Source organism: Pristiophorus japonicus, chromosome 3, assembly GCF_044704955.1.
Source record: "Pristiophorus japonicus isolate sPriJap1 chromosome 3, sPriJap1.hap1, whole genome shotgun sequence".
Taxonomy (NCBI): domain Eukaryota; kingdom Metazoa; phylum Chordata; class Chondrichthyes; family Pristiophoridae; genus Pristiophorus; species Pristiophorus japonicus.
The window spans coordinates 277,481,481-277,504,738 of NC_091979.1; the positions used below are offsets into that span (position 1 = coordinate 277,481,481).

General features: G+C 43.5%; 1 protein-coding gene across 2 annotated transcripts in view; it reads left to right on the plus strand.

The window, feature by feature from the left end:
* dock1 (dedicator of cytokinesis 1) overlaps window positions 1-23,258 on the plus strand; it is an 816,280-nt gene that overhangs the window by 128,815 nt on the left and 664,207 nt on the right. For both annotated transcript variants that reach the window (XM_070876753.1, XM_070876754.1), the window contains exon 8: window positions 19,675-19,832. In XM_070876753.1, the coding sequence (XP_070732854.1) occupies window positions 19,675-19,832 (158 nt within the window). The remainder of the gene's footprint in view (window positions 1-19,674; window positions 19,833-23,258) is intronic.

Sequence of the window (23,258 nt, forward strand, 5' to 3'; positions counted from 1 at the left end):
CTTCTGCATGCAGCTGCAATTTTTCAACACACAGCACTCCTTCTGGCACACACACAGACAACTTGCTCTTTAAAAATGGCTGATTCCCAACTCTGAGCTCCACTGCGCATGCGCAGAAGGCCCGGCTGCTTTTTCCGGCGCAGACCGCAGGCTCCACCCCGCTAGGCGACTGGCCATGCTGCATGGCTCCAGATTGTAGTACAAACATTGGGGAAAGTTCAGACATGTTTTTCTGGACCTAAATAAGTGGCGCAACTCTGGCAATATGCCAAAAACCAGGCTTGGGGAAAATTGAGCCCATAGATAAGCTAAGTGAGTGGGCAAAAATTTGGCAGATGGAGTCTCATGTGGGAAAATGTGAGGTTATCCACTTTGGTAGGAAAAATTAAAAGCAAATTATTATTTAAATGGAAAGCGACTACGAAATGCTGCAGTACAGAGGGATCTGGGGATCCTTGTCTATGAAATACAAAAAGTTAGCATGCAGGTACAGCACGTAATTAGGAAAGCAAATGGAATGTTGGTTTTATTGCAAAAGGGATGGAGTATAAAAGTAAGGAAGTCCTACAACTGTACAGGGTGTTGGTGAGACCAAACCTAGAGTACTGCATACAGTGTTGGTCTCCTTATTTAAGAAGGGATATACTTGCATTGGATGCAATTCAGAGAATGGTTCCTGAGGTTGATTTCTGAGATGTAGGGGTTGTCATATAAAGAAAGGTTGAGCAGATTGAGCCTATCCTAATTGGCGTTTAGAAGAATGAGGTGATCTTATTAAAGCGTATAAGATTCTGAGGGGGCTTGACAGGGTAGATACAGAGAGGATGTTTCTCTAGTGGGGGAATCTAGAACTAGGGGACATAGTCTCAGAATAAGGGGGCGCCCATTTAAAACAGAAATGAGGAGGAATTTATTCTCTCTGATGGTCGTGAATCTTTGGAATTCTCTACCCCAGAGAGCTGTGGAGGCTGGGTTATTGAATATATTTAAGACAGACAGATTTTTGAATGATAAGGGAGTCAAGGGTTATGACGAGAGGGCAGGGCAGTGGAATTGAAGATAATGAATGGCGGAACAGGTTCAAGAGGCCTACTTCTGCTCCTACTTCTTATGTGTTGTATGACAAAATTCTGCACAAGAACACAAGAAATGGGAGCAGGAGTAGACCATACAGCCCATCGAGCCTGCTCCAGCATTCAGTAATATCATGGCTGAACTTCTACATCGACTCCACTTTCCTACCCTATCCTCATATCCTTGATTCCCTTCATACCCAAAAATCTATCGATCTTAATCTTGAAAAGACTCATCGACTGAGTATCCACTGCCCTCTGGGGTGGAGAATTCCAAAGATTCACAACCCTGAGTGAAGAAATTTCTCCTCATCCCAGTCCTAAGTGACCAACCCCTTATCCTGAGACTATGACCCCTAGTTCGAGACACTCCAACCAGGGAAAACAACCTTCCAGCATCTACCCTGTCAAGCCCTCTAAGAATTTTAAACATTTCAATGAGATCACTTCTTCTTTGAAACTCCAGAAAATACAGGCCCATTCTACTCAATCTCTCCTGACAGGACAATTTCTCATCCCAGGAATCAATCTAGTGAACCTTCGTTACTGCATCTCTAAGGCAAGTATAGGTATATCCTTCCTTAAGTCAGGAGACCAAAACTGTACACAGTTCTGTATCTCACCAAAACTGTATCTCACCAAAGCCATATATAATTGCAGCAAGACTTCCTTTACTCTTGCACTTCACTCCTCTTGCACTTCACTCCCCTTGCAATAAAGGCTCATACCATTTGCCATTTCAATTACTTGCTGTAAGTGCATGTTAACTTACCGTGATTCGTGTACAAGGATCTCCTAATTCCCTCTGAATGCCAACATTTACTAGTCTCTCATCTTTTTAAAAATTATTCTGCTTTTCCATTCTTCCTACCAAGTGGATAATTTCACGCTTCCTGACATTATACTCCCTTCTTGTCTAATCAGTTAAATGGTCTATAGCCCTTTGCAGCCTCTTTGTGGTATTGTCAGCAATCTTGGATATATTGCACTTGGTCTCCTTATCTAAGTCATTGTTATAGATTTTAAATAGCTGAGGCCCAAGCACTGATCATTGCGGCACTCCACTCGTTGCACCCTGCTATCTTGAAAATGACACTCTTATTCCAATACTCTGGTGTTTTCTGTCCGTTAACCAATCCTCAGTCCATGCTAATATATTACCCCCAATCCCATGAGCCCTAATCTGTAACAACCTAGGGCTATTAATCTGGCTCCTAAACAAAGGCTACTTATTGGACTCAAAGCTTTGGAGATTCAGGGTAAACCTTGGAGACATGTTGGAGTGGAGCGGAAATGAGGGGCAAGTGATGATTGTTTACCCCAACAATCAGTTTTGGGATAACTATTATTTCTAATTTATATCAAGTTAGATTCAGAAACTTGAAGCAACTTGCGTAGATTTGCAGATGTAATAAAACCAGGAAGAGCAATAGTTCCGGAAATATAAAATGTTAAAAAATTATTTGGGAATTTCTTCTCCACTACTCGACCTTGAATTTCATTCTATGTAGTTACCACATATTTGCAAAGAATCTCCTGATATTCGTCCTAAATTTGCTTTGAACCGGTGTGGAAAGTTGAGTGTATAAGCCCATATGCTATCACCAAAGACACAACATGTTGACAAATGAACTCACTGCCCTACACTGAGGCAGCCTTCCTGTAATTAGAGAAACCTTTGATAGATTTAGAAACAGCCAATATGAATTGAGTCAAATTCGGGATTTTAAATTCAAGGTCAAGTTTCGAGAGAAAAATCAATACCATCTTCCAAGGATAAAGGAAAGTCATCAGCTGACTGCTTGATGCTCTGCTTTTACATTAATATAAATGCCACAAGCATCTATGGGGCTTATTGATCTTTTCGCAGCCTAAAAAGTTAACACTTTTAGACCAATGATATTCAAAATGAAGCTTCAGTTTCAAACTAGCTGCATTGAAGTGTAACATTTGTGGCAGCAGCTATTTAACAACATCCACTATAGAACTAAAAATTATGATTGACTTTACAAACAACAATTGTAGTGTATAAATTACTGACATTCCTTGGGCAGATTAAATTATGGACTTTTACCCCTTAAATATTTGCATCAAACATAAGGGAATCAAGTTACATTGCAGGAATGTGGAGTTGAAGTCGTTCAGCCATGATTTTATTGAATGGCGGAGCAAGCTCGAGGGGCCATGGTGCCCTCTCCTGCTCCTATTTCTTATGTTCTTTTAAACAGTTGTCAATCATCATTGGTGGTCCCTCAAACGAGGATGACTTGCTTCCACACGAGTTCGCGGGTGTTTCAAAGAAGGACATGATATTCAAGTCCTGAACTCCAATTGAAGGGGTGGAAGATGCCTGTGCGTGGTTTTTTTTAATGTGGTGACCGTTGCACATCAGCCACCACATGGGCTTGACACAGCTAGGCCTTTATCCAGTGACCAGGATTAACCAGGACGATTGGAGATGGTGCAGGGTGGGGTGGCCCATGATGTTCCAGGGCCCATGCTCCAGTTGTCAATAAGTGATTGCTGATGACACAAATGGTTCATTGCTTTTAAGTTGCCCTCTGTTCTGATTATCCAGACAGACAACAGAGTATTGTTTTGAGTAGAAGACCAGGTGCCCTCATGAGTTGACAGCTATTTCAGTCAGAAAATGTTAATATTTGGAATTTTTATGATAAATGAACAGTATGCTAGTGACTAAATAGAACTTAAAAAAAAGAAAATCTTCCGTCTCAAGGAGCTAGTCCCATGCAGCTAGATTTAGATTTTCTGAAAGCATCTGCCTTGGTCTGTTCCAATTGCTTTTGAAATTTGTAGTTGCTTATCTATCCCAGCCGATATATTTTTTACATTTTGTTGTTAAAACCAAACAATATATGTATTCAGAGTAGCTTATAGTGCTGTGACATTTTATGAAACCAAGTTTTATTCATTTATGTGTAAGCCTTGACAAGTGATCTGCAAAAAGATTTTACACATGTTCCACTGTATTTGGGAAAAATGTTTTTGAAATTTTGTAGGATAAGAGGCTTCCTTTTTTAATCTTGGTTCCCTTCAAAGCAAACAGCCATATTGGATATTGCTTTCAGTCTGCTGTTTACTGAGGCCTGGGTCAATTCAATAAATAGCGAAATGATGGAGGAATGCTGTTTGCAAAATTACAGCAAAATGAAGCAGTTTATATAAACCTTTTGTGATTTTGCTAAAAATAGGAAACAGTAGAAATCTTGCTCTGTTTGCCTTTAGGCCGCACCTTTATTACTAAAGCTTAATAGCAGATTTTATTTGTAGAGCAGTAAAATCCGATCTTAGTAACAGTCATCAAAAATGCTGGGGAAGTAAATTGGTTTTAACTGCCTGAAAGCTTGGCTTCAGGGACGTGCCAACTGATTCATTTAGCAATTGAATATTCTATTGATTTCTGAAATGATTTAATGTATCCAGCTTAGCTAATAGTAAAGTGCTAGAATGTCTTCGTTAATATTCTGTTTGAATGTGTTGACACACTCAAGTAACCCCTTCATTCAGTTTACATTTTAAACTAATAATTGTCTAGTTAATAAACTGCAAGCCAATTCGTTGGCTGGTGTGTTGGTGATTCTTGCCATAACATAGTCTGTTGTAGAAGATGATTTGCATGACAAGATCACAAGTAATTTTTTAAGATGCTTACTTGATCAATCAGTTAATATTAACATCTTTTGATTATGGTCAACTTGACAGTTTTACTGATCTTTAAACCTAATGAATGTATAATTTTGGTCAACATAGCTGGATATTCTTTTGAGTATCTATTTTAACCAGCTTAATAAAAACATGGATATTTTTGTAAGCATTGTTTCTCCATCCCCTCTTCCACCCCCCACCCCCACCGACCCCATGTTGTATATGCCTCGAGGCTAGTATATGCAGGCAATTTGAATGAATGAATGAATGAATGAATTGCAAACAACTCAAAATAATATAAAGGTTGATGCTATTGGATTGCAGTCTGAGAATGCTACTATACAAGGGGCTGGAATTTCCATTCCTTTCCACCCGTTTACCGCCCGAAATGACAAATGTGAAAACTGTCGCCTGAATATCGCCAGCGGTAATTTCAGCTGTCAATTACCGCTGGCGTTGAATGAAACCGCTCGCCTTCATCTACCGCCCAAATACTGCCCAAAATTCACCCCAGCATGAAATTTAGCTAAACCCGTTTTTACCGCTCATTACCACTGGAGAAACGTACCGCCCATTTTTCAAAGACTTACCTGACTTTATCTCGCCGTTATGATGCCATTTTTGAAAATCGATCATTCTTTAAGGAAAAGGCTGTGTCAAGTCACCACCAGCCTAAAATTGATTTGTGAGTAATTTCTGGAGTAATTTATAAGGGATTTTGATTATATTTAGGATTATAAAAGCATTGACTTTAATTCAAAGAAAATTTGTGGATATGTGAAAATTTTTGAGTATTTAAAAAGAAATGGGGCCTGTATTTTCAGTGCCAAATTGCTAACTACTTACATGATGCAGAATAGAGCTGGAAGAAGGTTCGTTGAAGAGCACTATATGCCCAATCAAATAGGACACAGACTCTTGAGGAGGAGGCCTTGCCCTCAACGAAATTACAAGGAGCACCACTCGTACCTGCACCTGACCGATACACAGTGCTTCCGAAAAGAGGTCATCACTGAGATATGCCAGCTCATTAAGGCAGACGTGCAACCTACAAGCACCATTAGGACCGCACTGCCTGTCGAGGTGAAGGTGACTGCAACACTTTCTATGCATTGGGCTCATTTCAGTCATCAGCTGGTGACATATGCGGAATCTCTCAGTACGCCACGCATCGTTGAATTCGTCTGATAACTGATACGCTTTACACACGCAGGATGGACTTTATTAACTTTCCAATGACCAGGGAGGCACAGAGTGAGAGGGCTTTGGGTTTTTCGATAATAGCAAACTTCCCCAAGGTCCAGGGTGCAATAGACTGTACGCACATCGCCCTGCGCGTACCTTTAGAGGAAGCGGAGTTGTACCGAAATCAAAAGGGATTCCACTCCCTGAATGTGCATCTCGTCGTCGACCACCGCAACATATCATGGCAGTGAATGCCAATTTTCCAGGGAGCATCCATGACGCATACATCTTGTGTGAGAGCACTGTCTCGGACCTGTTTAAGAGTCAGCCACAAGGTCACTGCTGGGGGATAAAGGATATGGCCTTGCCAGCTGGCTCATGACACCCCTGCGGAAGATTCAGACAGAAGCCCAGAAGCGCTACAACGAAAGCCATATAGCCACATGCAATATCGTCAAAATGACAATTGGAGTGTTAAAACAATGCTTCCAATGTCTGGACCACTCTCGGAGGCAGTCTTCAATACCATCCTGAACAGGTTGCTGAGTTCGTTGTGTGTTGCATGTTGACAACTTAGCCGTCAAGAGGGAACAGGAATTGCCAGATTGGGACTGTCAGACCACCTCAGGAGAGAGGGATGGAGGAGGAGGAGGAGGAGGAGGAGGAATACAAGGGTCATGGAGGAGGATGAAGTCGAGGAGCCTAGCGATGAACTCATGCCACCCACCATTCCCAAGTGCTGGTCATAGAGGTCTCCTAATAATTTGGACCTGAATTTATTTTGTATAACCACTCTTGCACCTCACATGATACAATCTTTATTGACTGATAATTCATTCCTACGAATTAAAAATTGCTGAATATCTTTGTCTGTTACCTGGTTTGGCCAGCCATTTGCAATATACTCATACACCTTTGACATAACTGGGTCACGTTTGGTTGCTCTACCAATCTCTTCAGCTGTGACTGGCAGTTCATCAATGTATGAAAAATAGACCACTTCTTCCCTATCGGGTGTAACTTGTGATGGGTGAAGGCAATCTAGACATAGCATCAGCATTACTGTGATCAGCTGATCATCTATTCAATATCATATGTATATGCTGACAAAATCAAAGCCCATCTCTACATTTGGGCTGCAGCTAATGTTGGAACTGGGGATTTTGGATGGAGGATTGCTGTCAGGAGCTTATGGTCCGTAACGATGGTAAACTTACGACCATACAAATATTTGTGGAACTTCTTGACCTCCAAAATTAATGCCAAAGCTTCCCTTTCGATTTGCGCATAATTACGCTCATTGGCACTGAGTGCATGAAGCAAAAGCAATTGGGCTCTCCTCCCCATCACGTAATACATGAGAGATCAATGCCTCAATTCCGTATGGAGAGGCATCACATGCTCTCCTAAGCTTGATCTCCTTAGATACGTCATAATGAACTAACGTGCTCTCTACCAATTTGCTTTTACACTCCTTGAATGCTGTATTGCATTCTTCTGACCACTTCCAATGGACCTGTTTTTTCAATAGTTCATTCAGTGGATGTAATACTGTGGCCAAATTTGGTAGGAACTCCCCATAATAGTTCAAAAGGCCCAAAAATGACCGAAATTCTGTGCATTCTTGGGAGTGGGTGCATTTCTGATTGCATTCGGCTTTCCCTTGGTTGGATGTAAACCATCTTTATCTACTCTGTACCCTAAGTGCTCCACGGAGTTTTGAAATAACTAACACTTGCGAGCAAACACTCGTACTTTGTGCATCACTAGCCGTTTGAGGGCATCATTCAATATTTTATGAATTTGCCTATTTGACAGGACAGGAAGCAAAGATTAGGAGTAAATGGGTACTTTTAAGAATGGCAGGCAGTGACTAGTGGGGTACCGCAAGGTTCTGTGCTGGGGCCCCAGCTGTTTACACTGTACATTAATGATTTAGACGAGGGGATTAAATGTAGTATCTCCAAATTTGCAGATGACACTAAGTTGGGTGGCAGTGAGAGTTGCGAGGAGGATGCTATGAAGCTGCAGAGTTAATTGGGATAGGTTAGGTGAGTGGGCAAATGCATGGCAGATGAAGTATAATGTGGATAAATGTGAGGTTATCCAATTAGGTGGTAAAAACAGAGACAGACTATTATCTGAATGGTGACAGATTAGGAAAAGGAGAGGTGCAACGAGACCTGGGTGTCATGGTACATCAGTCATTGAAGGTTGGCATGCAGGTACAGCAGGCGGTTAAGAAAGCAAATGGCATTTGGTCTTCATAGCGAGGAGATTTGAGTACAGGGGCAGGGAGGTGTTGCTACAGTTGTACAGGGCCTTGGTGAGGCCACACCTGAAGTATTGTGTACAGTTTTGGTCTCCTAACTTGAGGAAGGACATTCTTGCTATTGAGGGAGTGCAGCGAAGGTTCACCAGACTGATTCCCGGGATGGCGGGACTGACCTATCAAGAAAGACTGGATCAACTGGGCTTGTATTCACTGGAGTTCAGAAGAATGAGAGGGGATCTCATAGAAACGTTTAAAATTCTGATGGGTTCAGACAGGTTAGATGCAGGAAGAATGTTCCCAATGTTGGGGAAGTCCAGAACCAGGGATCACAGTCTAAGGATAAGCCATTTAGGACCGTGATGAGGAGAAACTTCTTCACCCAGAGAGTGGTGAACCTGTGGAATTCTCTACCACAGAAAGTTGTTGAGGCCAATTCACTAAATATATTCAAAAAGGAGTTAGATGAAGTCCTTACTACTAGGGGGATCAAGGGGTATGGCAAGAAAGCAGGAATGGGGTACTGAAGTTGCATGTTCAGCCATGAACTCATTGAATGGCGGTGCAGGCTAGAAGGGCCGAATGGCCGCCTACTGCACCTATTTTCTATGTTTCTATGTTTGATGCTGAAATTAGAATGTCATCTAAATAACATACTACCCCTTCAGTACCTTGCAAAATCTGGTTCATCACCCCTTGGAATATGGCAGGGGCAGAAGACACTCCAAATGGTAGCCTATTAAATTGATATGGGCCTAGATGAGTATTTATAGTCAAGCATGACTTGGACTCCTCATCTAGCTCAAGTTGTAAGTAGGCATTTGCAAGATCCAACTTTGAGAAGATCTGACCACCTGTTAGTGTTGTGAACAAATCTTCTACACTTGGCAATGTATTGGGAAGATTACCCTCTAGAACCTGGTTTACGGTTACTTTATAATCGCCACACAATCTTACCTTACCATCGGACTTAGGTACAACAATGGGTGTAGCCCAATTACGTTGATCTTTTGCGTTCTTCTCAACTTTCTCCTTGAGTGCAAATGGTACGGGATGTGGTTTGCAGTAAACCGATGTCGCGTCCTTCTGTACCCTGATACTCGATTTGAAGCCTTGGATCGGACTGCCTGTTTCGCATAATTCTTGATGACATCATCCTTTGATGCAAATTTCGTTTCAAAACGAAAAATCTCACTCCAATCCAACTTCAGTGATCCCAACCAATTTCTTCCTAGTAGGGCAGACTTGTCTCCTGCCACTACTATTAGAGGCAAGCTCTGAAATTGATCCTTGTATTTCACTGGTACAGTGATGTGACCTACCACAGGAATGTTCTCTCCCGAGTAGCCTCGCAGCTCCATCTTGGATTTCTCCAATGGGAAATCCCGTAATTTATCGAGGTATAGTGAATCCAGTACTACACTCATAGATGCACCAGTGTCGATTTCCATGGCTATCTTGGTTCCTGCAACACCTATGTGGATGATACTTTTCGAATCGCTGTTAGTTAACCTCGTGCTCCTGATGATGTGTAGCTCTAAAACCTCCCCGTCCTGTTGTTTTTCTTCCATGCTATGTAGTCTCTGGGGATTTCTACTTATAGCTTTGAAAGCTGGTTTACCCTTTAGTCGACGTGCCTTCGCAAGATGCCCAGTTTTCCTGCAGATAAAACACTCTGCTCAAAGTTGTCCATATGTGAAGGCAATGTGTTGTCCCAGGCACCGATAGCAGGACTTAAATGCTCTGTTACCATTGCCAGTTTCTGAGACCTTGGGGCCCAACTGCCTTTTACTTTTAACCTGCAGACGATTTACCTCGGTTGTCTGACGACTGGAAATAGTATGAAATTCTGGGAGATATTGGTCGGTCATGCTCATTGACATAGCTGTCTGGCAAGCTAAATCAAAAGTCAAGTTAGGAGTTGTCAATAACTTTCTTCTGATCGCATCATTTTTCATCCCACAAACAAAGCGGTCACGCAATGCTCGGTCCTGAAAGTTTCTGAAATTACAGTGAATGGATAGCTTTTTTAATGCTACAATGTACTCTCTGATATTTTCTTCGGTTAATTGATCTCGTATTCTGAAACAATAACTCAGCAATTTCCATGGCCTCAGGACTGTAGTGCTGAATCTACTTAAGAGTTGTGTCCTTTGGCTTGACAGGCACAAGAACATTTTTCAGGGTTTCGTGCACCTCAGGCCCTGCTTCAGTTAAGAAAATAGCCCTTTGTTGTTCCAACACCACCCTGTTATGGTTTTCATCATTGGGGACTTCGATGATATTACTTGCAGTGAAAAACATACGCTCTGAAACTTTCACGGTCGCATTGAAACTCCCAAATGGCCTATTATTCTCGTAGTCACGGCCATCTGGACCCAGGCAGTACAAACAAGTGTGCTTGTAATTTACCTTGGATTTGTAGCTGTTAATCAAAACAGAGAAGCGCTCAAAGGCTCCCTGTCGGTTGGCTGAATCCTCCACCTACAAAAATTGCAGCTTTTCCCCCCCGATTATCCCATTCTCATCGCCAATGTTATATCTTCAGTATAACTCCCAAACACACACAAACCTTAAGATGGCAGAACACTCCGGAACTCAGGTCAGGTGACCTGTTCCCTCTTTATTTGTACACAACACTGGCTGCAGTACCACAGTAGTCCACAGATGGAGCTATATATATTACAGCCACCTTTCCCAACGCCTTTTCTCCCCAACCCCTCTCTCCTCTCCCCCCCCCCGACCCTTGGCCCTGCCCTCCTCCTCCCATTATTACTACCCATGGCCCTGCCTACGTCGGGACCAGGGTGTCGTGCAGCAGAGCACCTCGAGCGCAGCTGCTGAGGGAGTGGGGGTGGGGAGGGCGATAATGGCAGTGCTATGTCTAGGGGCTCTGGAGAAGCTGTGGGTGCTGAGGTCCGGTCTTCAAAGTCGGAAGAAATTACTTCCTCCCAACGATCAGGTACTGTCACCATTGGTCGTATGCCACCTTGGGGTGCAGTGCCATATCCCGACGCCATCAATTGCCGCATGGCATTGATGGACTCGTCGTTCTCCCTCACCACCGTAATCAGCTCCACCACGTCCTCTGATTGACGGGCTGCTAATGCGGTGATGTTGTCGGACAACCCACCAATGGCCTGGAGGAGTTCTCGACCTATGTCGATGCTCGCCCTGGACAGTCCCACCATGTCCAGGTTAGCATCTGCCTGTCGTGTAGCGTTCCTGCCTTGCCGGATCATTCGCCGCGGATTCAGCACGGGGGTCGGAACACTCGGTGTGCGCCGCTGCATGCGGCTTGGTCCCGCTTCCTCGAATCGGAATCCAGGAAAATTGGATTTGGATGTGGAACTGGTGGCCGCAGGGATAGAGGGCCCTTCAAAACCCGCCACCCCGCCCTCCTCTACCACCACCGCCACAAATGTTTGAGGAGTATCGACATGATGTACGTCCTCCTCTTCCATCTCCTCCTCGGCTAAGTCCTCTCCTGCAGCTCTTATGGGAGGGGCGGTTGGTGCAGGCGGTGGCTGCTGCTGCTCCTTCTCCTGTGCAACTGTAAAACATCATAATAGTGGTTAGCAGCAGCGGGGGGGGGGGGGGGGGGTTGGGGTCAGGTGACCTGAGTACACTCATGTTGCGCAGGCTTATGTCGAGGAGCAACACCGTTGCATCATATATTACCGAGAATCATTACATGAAACTATCAAACAGTAGACATATACTGCATGACATAACAAAAACTTGAAGTCTCAAACGGTATGTTGTTTTCCAAGTGGCAGAGTGTGATCAGCCAAAAGTTACGGTTCATATCAGAGCCAACAACATTTCGTGTTCCCAGCGTTACATTACATTCTACATTATATTGACATAACATTGAATTACACGACGGCAGCACAGCCCGGGGATTATGCAGGACTTGCCCTCCGCGAGCACCGGTTCAGCACCAACACGCATGGCCGAATGATCATGTGCACCCGTCAGGGCTGCAGCACGTTCCTCCAGGTCCGTCAGTTCAACTGTCTTCGGTGGATCTCCGCCCGTCTTGCGGAGCTTGACCTGATTACTGGCTAATTTTTTCTGCAAAGGTGACAAAAGCTATGTGTAAACTAATTTCACAGTTACTGTTATGGAACACATAGACATCCCCAATTTACCGTCTCCAGTCCTTTCCTCAATGAATGGACCGTTTATGTACCAATAGGACGCAAGTGGTGCATGCTGAACATATCTAAGTACAGAAGACTAGCGCAATGAAAGCGATGTTGGGAAATAATGCGTGACACCAAGCTTTACAACATCATAAAATGTGGCAGATGTACATTAAGAGTTAATTAGTCAGTGCATGCTAAAAGTTATTACTCTCGCCAACCCATCGTTCTGCCTCTTGCGGCACTGGTTTGCCCCCTGCATGACTGGTGCGGAAGATGACACCGCCTCTGTGATCTCTCGCCAGACAGATTCTTTGATATACAAGAGGGGTGGGTTTTCCGCGCCCACCCTGGGTCAATTGCTCCCATCGAGCCTCAACCATGTGCACCAGTGCTGCTTGTGCTTCTGAGAAGCGCACGGCCCACCTTTCACCTAGCTCTCTCTCTCCCTCCATCACTTCTCCTTGCATTATCTATATATTTATATATTTTATATATTTTCTGTTTGATTTATATATTATTTATTCTTTATTATTATACTTTATTTTATATTTTAGTACCTTGCTGCTCAAAATGCCCTCGCTGTCTCTCTCTAAACTTCTCTCTCTCTTGTCTCCTCTCCTCTGCGCATGCGCAGGTTCACCCTTGACCCCCGAGATCACGGGAAAAACTCTGCGCATGCTCAGACTCCTGTTGCTAGGGACGCACCAGCCTTACTAAAGGAAAAGGAGCACTGCCGCCACGGGAGTAACGCTACCGCCGAAAAAATAGGCGAAACTTGGGGGTTCAGATCTTCGAGGTATTCCGGCGGTTCTAAAGACGCAACCGCCGGAATACCGCTAAGATTCAGGCGATAGCGGTATTACTGCAAATTCCAGCCCATGGAGTGGTAATGCACACGTTTATATCTCTTGCATATATGGTCCTGATTTCACCCTTGCTAACTAAGGACTCTATTTTCCCCAGTGATTTGTGCCGTGTTTTGGTGCGCGCCACTTTTTTTCGTGTAAGTTTAAAAAATTAAAGTTTCCCCAAGGAATGTGCCCCAGCGTAACTCAGTTAGTTATAAATTTTTTTAGGTTAGTTTTTTTTTTGCGTCATAGTGGGTGTAACCTGATGTCTGTACCAGTTTTTGTCAATTATGGAAGTATGCCTCAAAAAAATTTCTCCTAGGTCAGCGTATGTGACCACTCCTGAAAAACCTTCTGCTGAGTTAAGAAAAACCAGCGCCCATTGAAAAATCGGCGCAAAAAGACGCCATTGTTTGTCAGCGAAGTTTTGGAGGGAGTCGAGAACACTTAAATATGCATTTTTACCTTATAATGTAGTAAATGGAAATTTGATGGAATTCTTTAAGTTTTCATTTTTTTTCAACTGATACACCACCACTGAACGTCTGCAAACAGGGCTCGAGGGTCGGAGCGTTGGCCGGCAGAATCGGTCGAGCGCCCAGATAAGGGCTGTGGGCTTGGCTGCAAAAGGAAGCTGGGAGGGGGGCTGTTGTAGGCGATCGGAAGGCATCAGAAGCCTGCACTACCCATCAAATCAAGCCCGGGTGTGTGGCGGGCAGTGGAAGGCATACGGAAGGCATCAGAAGCCTGAACTGCACATCAAACAAAACCCTGGGAGTTGGTGGTTCCCGATCACTGTGCCTGCTCAGACCTGGGCGTGGTCCATACAGACCTTGTGGGGAGAGAGAACAAAGAACCTTGTCCTCCTGCCTGCTCTTTTGAGCTTCTTGTAAAGGTAAAATTTAAGCATTGGAGCAATACTGATAATGCCATATCTTGTGCATGATGGTGCTGCGGAGGAGACAATTGATTCGACGTCATCGCATGAGGAACCTCCGAGCCCAAGGGTGATGGGCAGGAGGTTTTACCCATGTTGGGTATATCGAGACAGGCGTTAGTAGCTGCACCCGAGTAATGCAGACTATGTCAGAAGGCTGCATTTCTGCAAAGAAGTTGTAGCTAAGATCTGAGAGTTAGTAAAAGCAGACCTGCAACCTAGAAGCATCAGGAGGACTGCTTTGTCAGTTGAAGTGAAGGTTACAGTTGCATAGAAACATAAACATAGAAAATAGGTGCCGGAGTAGGCCATTCGGCCCTTCGAGCCTGCAAATAAGATCATGGCTGATCATTCCCTCAGTACCCCTTTCCTGCTTTCTCTCCATACCCCTTGATCCCCTTAGCCGTAAGGGCCATATCTAACTCCCTCTTGAATATATTCAATGAACTGGCAACAACAACTCTCTGCGGCAGGGAATTCCACAGGTTAACAACTCTCTAAGTGAAGAAGTTTCTCCTCATCTCAGTCCTAAATGGCCTACTTCTTATCCTAAGACTATGTCCCCTGGTTCTGGACTTCCCCAACATCGGGAACATTCTTCCCACATCTAACCTGTCCAGTTCCGTCAGAATCTTATGTTTCTGGGATCCCCTCTCATCCTTCTAAACGCCAGTGACTAAAGGTCCAGTTGATCCAGTCTCTCCTCGGATGACAGTTCAGCCATCCCTGGAATCAGTCTGGTGAACCTTCGCTGCAGTCCCTCAATAGCAAGAATGTCCTTCCTCAGATTAGGAGACCAAACCTGAACACAATATTCCAGGTGAGGCCTCACTAAGGCCCTGCACAACTGCAGTAAGACCTCCCTGCTCCTATACTCAAATCCCCTAGCTATGAAGGCCAACATGCCATTTGCCTTCTTCACCGCCTGCTGTACCTGCATGCCACCTTTCAAAGACTGATGAACATAACACGCAGGTTTTGTTGCACCTCCCCTTTTCCTAATCTGCCATTCAGATAATAATCTGCCTTCGTGTTTTTGCCCCCAAAATGGATAACCTCACATTTATCCACATTATACTGCATCTGCCATGCATTTGCCCACTCACCTAACCTGTCCAAGTTACCCTGCAGTATCTTCGCGTCCTCCTCACAGCTCTCACCGCCACCCAGTTTAGTGTCATCTGCAAACTTGGAGATATTACACTCAATCCCTTCATCTAAATAGTTAATATATATTATAAAGAGCTGGGGTCCCAGCATTGAGCCCTGCGGCACTCCACTAGTCACTGCCTGCCATTCTGAAAAGGACCCATTTATCCCGACTCTCTGCTTCCTGTTTGCCAACCAGTTCTCTATCCACGTCAGTACATTACCCCCAATACCATCCGCTTTGATATTGCACACCAATCTCTTGTACGGGACCTTGTCAAAAGCCTTTTGAAAGTCCAAATACACCACATCCACTGGTTCTCCCTTGTCCACTCTGCTAGTTACATCCTCAAAAAATTCCAGAAGATTCGTCCAGCATGATTGCACTTTCATTCTATGCATCTGGATCGTTCCCAGCTACAACTGGGGATGTGTGCGCCATTTCTCAACATGCAACACATGTCTGCATACAGCAGGTGACTGCTGCACTATATGCCCGGAGGAATGACTACATAAAGTTCCCCATGACCATCCAGGCAATGCATAACAGGGCTGTGGGCTTCTCCAGGATTGCTGGCTTCCCAAAGATACAGGGCTTCATTGATTATACTCACATCGCCTTGCGAGCACCTTTGGAGGATTCCGATATGTACAGGAACAGAAAAGGCTTCCACTCCATTAGTGTGCAACTCGTTGATGCAAGATACCCTGGGAGCACCTATGATGCATTCATCCTACGCGAGAGCATTATATCTGCCATGTTTCAGCAGCAGCCAGAAGGGCAGTGCTGACTACTGGGAGACAAAGGGTACAGCCTCACCCCTACGTGAAATCCGGACGGAAGCTGACCGGAATACAACATGTCGCACATTGCGATGCGCAGCATAATAGAGAGGACCATTGGCACCTTGAAACAGCGTTTCCGATGCCTGGACCATTTCGGAGGCTACTTGCTGTACTCCCCTGAGATTGTCGGTCAGTTCACTGTTGTATGCTGCATAAACTTAGCCATCATGAGGCAGCCGCAGCTGCGGTGAGAGTGGCTGATGATAATGATGAGGAAGATGCAGATGATGAGGAGGAGGACGAGAAAGCTATTCAAATACCTGAACCCGGAGCACGATGGCAGAGGAGGACGAGCCGTCATGCCCCTTTAATGATTGCTCGAGCCTTGGGCCAGCAGCTCATCCGTGAACACTTTGCTACCTGAAGGCTCAGCGGCAACTATTCCACATGGACCATGTTTACTGTTTGGACCTGTTCCGTAATGTTGCGTTGAGTTAATAGAACAAATGATGGAAACGATTCTTGTTTACTTCAAAAAGTTGTGTTAATAATCGAACAAATAATGGAAATGATTCTTTTTGAGTTCCAAAAGATGTGTTAATAATGGAACAAATAATGTAAATGATTCAGTTATAATTTAAAAATATATTTTATTCAAAAGTTTAACAAACATTTGTTTGTACTTAACTTTAATAAACATATTCTTGTATCAAACTTTAAAGTTTTCATGCCCTGGGTGTGCCTTCCGCAGCCTCGGACGGTGGAGCCCTGGGTATACCTCGCTGCATCCCACTGGGACCCGCAGCTTCGGACAGTGAAAAACCATGGAATGTCCCACCAACACTCAAACCACTACTCAGGGAGGGGGCTGGCACCTCAATGGGTGGCATCTGCACCTCCTCCAAAGTGAGTACAACAGTGGGGACTTCATCCATCTCCTCCCCCTCACCCCCATGCTTTTGATCTGGAAGGTGGGATTGGAAGATGTTCTCCTCCTCGTCTTCGTCTGAATCTTCTGCATCGTCAGGGTTGGCCTCAAGTTCTGGAAAATATAACAGAACAGACAAATGGTTAGTAGCAGAGGAGGGGGCAGGGTGGGTGGTATGAGTAGGCTCACACAGCGCAGGTAGCAGGCTGATTTGAAGGACCACAATGAATGATAGCACATTGCATCAACTGAAGCGTAGCTGAGGGAGACATCCCCATGAACTGAAGCATGGCTAGCCTGTGCAGTACTTAACATTTAGGAAAGCCAGACTGTGGAATTTGCAGGACTTGCCCTCTCCCTCGACTGTGGGCCCAGCTTGTGCAGTGGTGGTTGCTTTTCTCCAGGCAGGATCCATCAAAGCAGCGACTCTCTCTTCCAAGGGTGTCAGTGGGTGCAGATTAGCTGGGCCGCCTCCTGTTCGATTTCTTTCTCGTTTGTTGTGGGCCACTTTCCTCTGCAAACATGAAAATATAACTTTTTAAAGAGAGGGTGTCTTTCTGCTGGGTGGGACATATATAGATGGTCACATTTACAATTGCAATTCCATTGAAAAATGAAAAGATTACTTACACTAACTACTTAACTAAGGTTTTGCCACTTTTTTCACTGGCCTCCAGACCTCTGGGATAGTCACCATTGCACCATAATCTTCTGCAAGTTGGTTCCAGCGTTTCCTCATTTCTTTCGGTGGAATTTTTATGTGACCTCTACTGGTGTCCAGCTCCTGCCATCTGCCCTCAATTACAGTAACTGGTGCCCCCACTTCATCCTGTTAGAAATTCTTGGTCCTTGCGCTGCGTTGCATCTTGTATTGCAGCTCCGATTTTTTTCTAATGAGAATTAAAGTTCTGACACACAATTGACTCTTTAAAAATGGACGATTGCAGACCGGGAGCTGTACTGCGCATGCGTGCCCATAGCAATCACGTCAAAAATGTCACTTTTTTTTCCGTGCATGCGCAGACGGGGCGGCATCGTTTCTTTTGGCGCAGACATTTGGCTCCACTCCCTGAGGCTGCAGCACAGGCTGCGCGGCGCCAATTTTAATAAATAGTGTGGGGAAATGTGGCACATTTATTTTTGGAGCAGTTGTGGCCTAGAAAAATGAGCGTAACTGACAATACGCCAAAAAACGGCTTTGGGCTCAATTTTGCCCAATGAGAGGCATCAAATGAAAGTTAGCTGATTCCATATTGGATGAGAAAGAAGGGAAAAAAAATTAAACTGACTTTTCTTAGCATATTTGTGGAAATGGTGCCTGATGTGGGAAGGCTTGAACAGAAATGGGACGAGGAGAATTTAGCTTTAAACTTACGAATTTTTTAAACTTTGCATGCTGAAAGTTGGAGTTCTAGTGTGTTGTGCCACGGAAAATAGCTTCACTCATCAGATTGACTAATGGGCGAGAAGTTTCATTTTGTTTACTATTTGTGGAGAAATTATAAACCTGTTCTTTATCAACAGATTTATGATTTCATTACAAATAGTGCACTGCAAAAGTCTTCTTCCAATATGGGTTGCTGATACCAGATCTGCCACCATGAGATATTGCATGGAACTCAAGCTTATTCCCTATTAATGGAAATTGAAAAAGATTTTCCTCCTCCCGCGCCATTATGTATGCTATTCTAATCATCTCTCTCAACTGCAATATGGAATTTGGGATTCTGCTTGGAGCAGGAGTTCAGTTTGTTGTGCAGCTGTCAGATTGACAGATTTTGCCAGTAGAAACAGTCTCTCCTGTGAGACTGCCAAAGCTTTATAAATAAGTCCTGACGAAGGGTCATCAACCTGAAACGTTAACTTTTTTTCTCGCTCCACAGATGCTGCCTGACCAGCATTTTCTGTTTTTATTTCATATTTCCAACATCCGCAGTATTTGGCTTTTATAATAGAAGTTCCTGTTATTGTTAATGCAGCCATTACTGTTATTAACAAGTTTAGTTAAAAGCAGCCTTATTCACCCCAAGCCTTGTACAATTTGCTGTTCCGCATGTTGAATTATGTTTTTGTTCGAAATTTCTGCAATGTTGCAGCTGCATGAATTTTTAAATTGTAGTTTAAAAATATAACCTAACCAAAATGCTTTTATTTTTAAGTTGAATATGCATTTCTACAATTAAATGAGAAGAAAAAAATAAACTCTAGTTTGACTATTTTAAATGCAATCAACATTGTAAACAGACTGGTAGATGGGGCGATGGCTCCTATACCTTGGAAAAGAGATGTGTTAATGGGGAGGTTCCTGTATGACTCTGGAAACATAAAGCTTGCAAGAATGTTTTAAATTATCATTTGTGACTTTGCAAGTTTTAAGTTTTTACATTCAGACAGAAAAGGGATAATGTGGTGATAAAATTGTAACTTCCTTTTTGAACCTTTAATTAGCTCCAGGAAACAATGCTGATTCTTTATGCCCTATAATGGTGGAAATAAATAAACTGAAGAATGGGTACACAGTTCTTCACATTATATGATAATTCTCCTGAGACTTAACTTTTTAAAGTTGAACTTTGGCAGTATTTGTATTTATTTAAGTATAATGTGTAGATGAAATACTGAATGGGGAGTAGATAGTAACTTTGTCTCAAATAACTTTCTTGTCTGTCTTATTTACAGTCTCAGAAGCATAACATTGACATAAACAGACAAGCGAAGTTTGCTGCCACACCCTCTTTCTGTCTGTTTGTAACTCTGAAGAATGTTGTCTGCAAAATAGGAGAAGATGCCGAAGTCTTGATGTCTTTATATGACCCTATTATGTCCAGGTTTATCAGGTTGGTAGTCAGCCTAAATTTATGTGGAGGTAACTTAATGACATCTTGTATAACTTTTCAGTTATCTATTTATCCATTTTCTTTAATCCAAATTGTCCAGCTAAGAGCATCTGTATAATTGATGGCTCCACAGCAAGACCATCAGGATAGATGACTGCAGTCTCTTTGCTATTTACATGAGACTAGCATAGTTGCTTTTATATATTTAAATATAGCATAGTAATAATCATGTTTGATCAAGGCTGATTTATACCTCAACTCCATTTATCAGCCTTGGATCCATTTCCTTTGATGCGCTTACCCAACAAAGATCTATTGATCTCAGTCTTGAAAATTTCTGGCAGAATCCAGGGGTGCAGTGGTGGATGATGAGCAAAACATGAACTCAGTGAGCAGGTGTGCTGATTGGGGGTTGGCAAGAGAGGAGAATAGGGCAGTTGAGAGTTAATGCTCTTAAGAAGAGGATAATCATGGGCTTGTTTAATACGGATTTAAGCCTGGATGGCGGCAGGAGGAAAAGAAAGCTGAGGTGCAATGATGAATTGGGATGAGGATTAAGAACGACATACCTTGAGATGGGAGAGCTGATAGGTAGCATAGCCTGGTGAGGGGAAGGATGGGGGGAGAGGAAAGAAGGGCAAAAAAGGGGCTGAAAATTAAAAAAAAAAAATTGAGATAGAAGTCATGGGCTCAAATCCAGAGCAGCAGCCAAAATGCACAGTAAACTTTACATGTGAAATGGAACAAATGATATCCAGAGTGCAACGGTGGGGTAGGAGAAGAAGGTGGTGATATCTAAGCAAGAACCTGTTATTACTAAGTAAGAAAAAGCTGATTTTAAGGGTATGAGCATGGAACTAGGGAAAATAGACTGGAAAAAGTTACTGACAAAGATAGAACAGCAGTAGGAAATAATTAAAATGACGATCAATAAAGTCCAGGAGAAATACAGCCCACCAAAAAACAATTGAAACTAAAGAAAAAGGCATATACTAAATACATAGACAACAAAGGAAAGGATGAAAAAAGAATATGAAAAGGTTAGGAAAGAAGTAAAGAAAAACAATTAGGAAAGCAAAGAGAAACTACAAAATTAAATTATCAAGGAATATAAAAAGAAATAGTAAAATATTCTACAGACACACAAATAACAAAAGAAAAATCAGAATCGAGCCACCAAGGGATACAGACGATAAACTCTCAGGAAATGCAAGTGAAATGGCAGAAATATAAATCAATGACTTTGCCTCGGTATTTACCAGGGAGGCTAAAATACTGAACCAAGAGTGGAGTCAGGGAGCTCTAGAAAAATTGAAGTCAATGGGAAACAGGAAAATTCTCCACTGGAGTCATACTTAGCACAAAGGAAGATGGTTGTGGTTGTTGGAGGCCAATCATCTCCACCCTAGGACATCACTGCAGGAGTTCCTCAAGGCAATGTCCTAAGCCCAAACATCTTCAGCTGCTACATCACTGACCTTCGCTCCATCATAAGGTCAGAAGTGGGGATGTTTGCTGGTGATTGCACAGTGTTCCGTGCCATTTGCAGCTCCTCAGATAATGAAGCAGTCCGTGCTCGCATGCAACAAGACCTGGGCAACTTTCAGGCTTGGGCTGATGAGTGGAAAGTAACATTTGCACCACACAACTGCCAGGCAATGACCATCTCCAACAAGAGAGAGTTTAGCCACCTCCCCTTCACATTCAATGGAATTACCACTACTGAATCCCCACCATTAATGTCTGTGGGGGGGGGGGGCTACCATTAAGCAGAAACTTAACTGGACCATTCACATAAATAATTGTGGCTACAACAACAGGTCAGAGGCTGGGTATTCTGTGGCGAGTGATTCACCTCCCCAAAGCCTTTCCACGATCTACAAAAACAAGTCAGGAGTGTGATGGAATTAATCCCACTTGCCGGGATGAGTGCAGCTCCAGCAACAGTCAAGAAGCTCGATATTATCCAGGCCAAAGCAACCGCTTGATTGGCACCCCATTCACCACCTTAAACCTTCACTCCCTCCACCACCGGCACACCGTGGCTGCAGTGTGTACTATTGACAAGATGCACTACAGCAACTCATCAAGGCTTCTTCAACAGCACCTCCCAAACTCGCGACCTCTACCACCTAGAAGGACAAGGGCAGCAAGCCACCTCCATGTTCCCTTCCAAGTCACACCACCCTGATTGGAAGCATATCGCTGTTCCTTCATCATCGCTGGGTCAAAATCCTGGAACTCCCTCCCTAACAGCACTGTGGGACTAACATCACCACACGGACTGCAGCGGTTCAAGAAGGTGGCTCACCACCATCTTCTCGAGGGCAATTCGGAATGGGCAATAAATGTTGGCCTTGCCAGCGATGCCCACATCCCATGAACGAATAAAATAAAGTTGCTAGGTGTTGTTCTATTAGATCTTTAAGTAAGGATTCCACTATCTTTCCGACCACCTGGTCTTGTTCTATCTCCCTTTTTCAAAATAGGAATCACATTAGCTGCCCACCATGCTTAAAGTGTTGGATGGGGTGCCAGTCATTGGGCTGTTTTGTCCTGGATAGTATCAAGCTTCTGGAGTGTTGTTGGAGCTACACTCACCCAGGCAAGTGGAGAGCATTCCATCACACTCCTAACTTGTGCCTTGTAGATGGTGGAAAGGTTTTTTGGGGAGTCAGAAGGTGAGACACTCGCCGCAGAATACCCAACCTCTGACCGGCTCTTGTTGCCACAGTATTTATGTGGCTGTAACTGTAGATATAATAAAGAGTAGTTAGGACAGATTCAAAAAGGAAAAGTCATGCTTGACCTAACTTAGTGAATTCTTTGAAGAAATAACAGAAAGGGTAGATAAGGGTAATGTAATAGATGTAATATATTTGGATTTCTAAAAGGCCTTCGATAAGGTATCGTATCGTAGACTCAGGACTAAGGTCAGAACATGTGGAGTTAGGGGACAAGTAGCAGAATGGATAGCAAACTGACTATAAAACAGAAAATAAAGAGTAGGGATTAAGGGTAGTTACTCAGATTGGCAAAAGTTGAGAAGTGGTGTTCTACAAGGACTGGTGCTGGGACCATATTGTTCACCATTTACATAATCGATTTGGACTCTGGAATCTGAGGTACAATTTCAAAACTTGCAGATGATGCCAAATTGGGGGTATAGTTAATACAGAGGAGGGCTATGATAAAATACTGGAAGACGTTATTAAACTTGCAGAATGGGTGTGTAATTGGCAAATCAACCTCAGTATAGGCAAGTGTGAGGTAGTACATTTTGGTAGGAAGATTAAAGAGGCCACTTACTGCTTGGTAAATAAGTGTCAAAGTAGGGTGGAGGAACAGAGCGATTTGGGGGTACAGATGCACAAATCACAAAGTAGTGATGCAGGTTAATGAGGTAATTAAAAGACCAAACTACGC